General features: G+C 43.0%; 1 protein-coding gene across 1 annotated transcript in view; it reads right to left on the bottom strand.

Annotated features, from left to right (window-relative positions):
* The window catches only part of TRMT2B (tRNA methyltransferase 2 homolog B), a 43,590-nt gene that overhangs the window by 28,101 nt on the left and 13,045 nt on the right, over nucleotides 1-2,444 (bottom strand). Inside the window, exon 3 of the mRNA XM_006776920.2 lies at nucleotides 1,149-1,203. Coding sequence (XP_006776983.1) covers nucleotides 1,149-1,203 — 55 coding nt within the window. The remainder of the gene's footprint in view (nucleotides 1-1,148; nucleotides 1,204-2,444) is intronic.

Consider the following 2,444-nt stretch of genomic DNA (forward strand, 5'->3'; position numbering starts at 1 on the left):
AGAGAAGGTTGTCCCCACAGATACTTGGGTCATGGTCTCAGCAGATAAGGAATCCAGAATGATGGAAAAGCAACAGACCTAATAAGGTGTTGGGGAAAGGTCAAGCGTGAGCTCTTGGGTAAGCTCATCATTGAATTTCCAGTAGAACTTGCTGTGGTAATGGAAACATTCTATTTTGGTGTTATGTTCTATGTAATATGGCAGCCACTAGCCACAAGCACCTAAAATGTGACTCATGTGACTGAGGAACTAAATTTCTAATCTTCTTGGCTTATTTAATTTTAATTAACTTAAGACAGTCAGCTCTGCTATAATGTGAAATAAGCATTCTTACACCATATGCAAAACCATTCAAAAGAAATCACAGGGCTCATGGGAAAAACAGGGTTGGGTGAACACATTCCCAAACTTTATCAGTAATATACACAGAAAAGATAGAAACCTAATAAAAAGACTAGTACAGTTTTACATGTGAAGTGGTTGTAAAATGCATAACTACTACAATAAGGATGGCACTTTGTCCTGACAAAGACCTGAAGTTTGCTTCTAGATGTAGCTGTCCACTTGTGAGTTATCATGAGGTGGTGAAAGGAGGATCATGTGAATGGGATGGAAATTTCTCACAGCAGATGTAAATGGGTGTGGCTCATAACACACTTATGGAACTGAGAGAGCAGCAGATGTCTGAGGTGTGTGTGTGTTCATTTCATGGATTTTCATGCAACTCAGTTCAGCTGGGTGCAGTCTCCTTCTTGCATCTGTTTCTCGCGGACCAAATCACTCCTAAGCAAACATGAAATTTGTATTATGTTCAAATTGTTTCCTAATATATCAATCCATTGGAAGAAATTTCCGTTTTCAAAACAAGCATTATAGCAAAACTGACTGTACTTAAGTTTAAATAGCCACACGTAGCTAAAGCTGTAAGAACAACAGAAAAGCAAGCAATGAAGGAAACAGGCATGTATATATGGCTCTAGAATTTGGAAGACATAACTGGCCTAAAGTTAAAATTTCAGAGTTGTTAGCATACTGAGTTTAAGAACTCCTTGGGTTGTCTGGATAGACCTGTCTGGTTAAGCTTCTTACAAGTCTAACACCATTCACCTGATGGAACAGAGGAGTGAAGACTTAAGCTGGGTACCAACCTTGAGCTGTTCTTCATAGCTCAGCCTCCAGAGTGGCGTCACAACATCAGCCAGCCTTGAATACAGTAATTCAGGCACTTAGTTCATTATATAAATACTAGAGGCCTAGTGCATGAAATTTGTGCAGGGGCAGGGGGTGTCCCCTCAGCCCAGCCTGCACCCTCTCCAATCCAAGACATCCCTTTCACAATCCAGGACTGCTGGTTCCTAACTGCTCACCTCCCAGATTGATCGCGGTTAACCGCCTCTGCCTGACAACCTGATTGCCCCTAACTGCCTTCCCCTGCTGGCCCTATATATATATATATACACACACACACACACACACACACACACACACACACACACACTAGTGACCTGGTGCATGGATTCATGCACATTGAAGGGAAATTAATTAGAAGGTGGCCAGTGGGGCGGAACTTCGCGAGGCAGGCCGGACATGCCCTGGAGCCAACGTCTCATGGTCCCTCCCTGGCCAGCAGCACCTGGGATGGCACCATGGCTCAAAGGGTGTCTTCAGAGAGAGCGGGTCCCTCCAGCAGGTTGGGTCCCTCGGCCTGGCCTGTGGGGATCAGGCTGAAACCGGCTCTGACATCCCCCGAGGGGTCCTGCGGGGATCCCTGTGAGAGGGCACTCTGCATCGTTGCTGTCATACATGGTGTGGAACACAAACGCAAGTGTGCAGTAAACCAGATTCAGGGACGACAATGCCCCAGCAACAACATAATCCATGGCTGAAAGTGGAATGGCACAGCCCCGCGAGGAATCGGGCTCCCTCCTCTCTAGTTTCAGAGTGCATCACCTGAGAACCTCCGCTGCCAAGTCACTACAGCTCATGAGTTGCTTTATAAACAGTAGAATCCAGTCTTATTTACTTAATTACCAGAATATCAACTGGTACCAAAAAAGCCAGCATTTTCTTCTAATCTGTAAACTTCAGAAGACTCTCTTTGGAACTGATTCCTTCATCTGCTTACTCAGATTAAAGTCTGCCACTGTGAAATGAGAAAACACACTTCTTATGCTTAACCTGCCAACATGTTCCCTCTCCCCTTCGTAATACTGCAGACACTAATTAATTATCCATTTCTTTACTTGTAACTAAAGATTGAAAAAAAAACCTGCATGCTTTCATAGTTGCTAGCCTTTATGAAAATGGAGGAAAATGTGTTCTCACTTTAAATAATATTTTCTTCATTTATACTAAATTAATCCTCCCTCTGAATTCAGAATAACCAACCACTAGTCAATTGCCAGTAAAAACTTTTTTTTTTTTTTTAGTAATTTAATAATTCC

Source organism: Myotis davidii, unplaced genomic scaffold, assembly GCF_000327345.1.
Source record: "Myotis davidii unplaced genomic scaffold, ASM32734v1 scaffold2209, whole genome shotgun sequence".
In the NCBI taxonomy this organism is placed as follows: domain Eukaryota; kingdom Metazoa; phylum Chordata; class Mammalia; order Chiroptera; family Vespertilionidae; genus Myotis; species Myotis davidii.